This window comes from Otolemur garnettii, unplaced genomic scaffold (assembly GCF_000181295.1).
Source record: "Otolemur garnettii isolate 467f Iridium unplaced genomic scaffold, OtoGar3 scaffold00002, whole genome shotgun sequence".
NCBI lineage: Eukaryota > Metazoa > Chordata > Mammalia > Primates > Galagidae > Otolemur > Otolemur garnettii.
The window spans coordinates 7534189-7535824 of record NW_003852397.1 but is presented as its reverse complement, the minus strand read 5'-3'; the positions used below and the strand labels follow the sequence as shown (position 1 = coordinate 7535824).

General features: G+C 41.7%; 1 protein-coding gene across 1 annotated transcript in view; it reads left to right on the top strand.

The window, feature by feature from the left end:
- Positions 1-1636, top strand: part of REV3L (REV3 like, DNA directed polymerase zeta catalytic subunit) — a 200323-nt gene that overhangs the window by 166861 nt on the left and 31826 nt on the right. Inside the window, exon 25 of the mRNA XM_023512479.1 lies at positions 934-1178. Coding sequence (XP_023368247.1) covers positions 934-1178 — 245 coding nt within the window. The remainder of the gene's footprint in view (positions 1-933; positions 1179-1636) is intronic.

Genomic DNA, 1636 nt, shown 5'->3' with positions numbered 1-1636 from the left:
GGGGGTCTTGCTCTGGCTTAGGCTGCTGTTGAACCTGTGAACTCAGGACAATCCACCCACCTCGGCCTCCCAAGTGCTGGATTATAGGGATGAGCTACCGCGCCCAGCCCTTGACCAACTTTTTATTTATTTTATTTATTTAAATTAAAAACCATTTATTGAAACTTTTTATTATTACAAAGTGGTATTGAGGTGTTACAGACTAGGATTCATTTATTTATTTACTTATGTATTTACTTATTGCAGTTTTTGGCTGGGGCCAGGTTTGAACCTGCCACCTCTGGTATATGGGGCCTGTACCCTACTCCTTGAGCCACAGGCACTGCCCTTGACCAGCTTTTTAAATGAAATTGTCAAACCATACCATTCTCTGTCCTACATTTGCTTTATTGTGGTATAGCTGTATTTTAAGATCAAAAGAGATCTAATTGTATCTGTCTTTTTAAATTTGACTTATAACTTATTTGGTATATTTTATAGTTTTTATAAAAGATGCAGGAATAGTAAAAGGATTTACATATATGTCTCCTTCAGCACCTGAAAGTTGACTAAAACTGTGTAATTGGCTGGGCGCAGGGGCTCATGCCTGTAATCCTAGCACTCTGGGAGGCTGAGGAGGGTAGATTGCTGAGCTCACAGGTTTGAGACCAGCCTGAGCAAGAGCGAGACCTCGTCTCTAAAAATAGCCAGGCGTGTGGCGGGTGCCTGATGTCCCAGCAACTCTGGAGGCTGAGGCAAGTGAATTGCTAGTGCCCAAGAGTTTGAGGTTGCTGTGAGCTGTGACACCAGAGCACTCTACCAAGGGGGCAAGTGAGTCTCTGTCTCAAAAAAAAAAAAAACTATGTAATTGTACTGTAAGAAAAACCAAAGCATGCCTAATATATTTATACTTAAACTGTGTTTCTTCTCATCACTCTCTCTCCCTGCCTGCAGTACCGTGTGGAATCAATGATGTTGCGTATTGCTAAACCAATGAACTATATTCCTGTGACACCTAGTATTCAGCAGAGATCCCGAATGAGAGCCCCACAGTGTATTCCCCTAATTATGGAGCCTGAGTCCCGCTTCTACAGCAACTCTGTTCTCGTTTTGGATTTCCAGTCACTTTATCCTTCGATTGTGATTGCATACAACTACTGTTTTTCTACCTGCCTTGGCCATGTGGAGAACTTGGGAAAGTAAGATTTTTTCATATTTACAATTATGATGTGCTTTGTACTCCCTACTAAAGTTAGATAGACTTTTTTGAATATCCCTTTGCACTTGATACTGTCCTTATAAGTAAGATGAATGGACTTTTTAGCCTAGCTAATCCCTTATTGTATTCTCTAATAATTGACATAGATTATTTCAGCTTCTTTGATGGATGATTTATATGAAGGGGATCATGAATAGATCAGCCTTTTAGCTATCTATTTCACTCTCCACATGTAGCTGTGGTCTCTTTTAAAATGGAAATTAGTGGGTGGCACCCATAGCTCAATGAGTAGGGCACAGGCCACACACACCCAAGGCTGGTGGGTTCAAACCTCCCTGGCCAGCTTAACAATGACAACTGCAACAAAAAAATATCTGGGTGTTATGGTGTGCGCCTATGAGGCTGAGGTGAGAGAATCACTCGGCACTCTACCCAGGG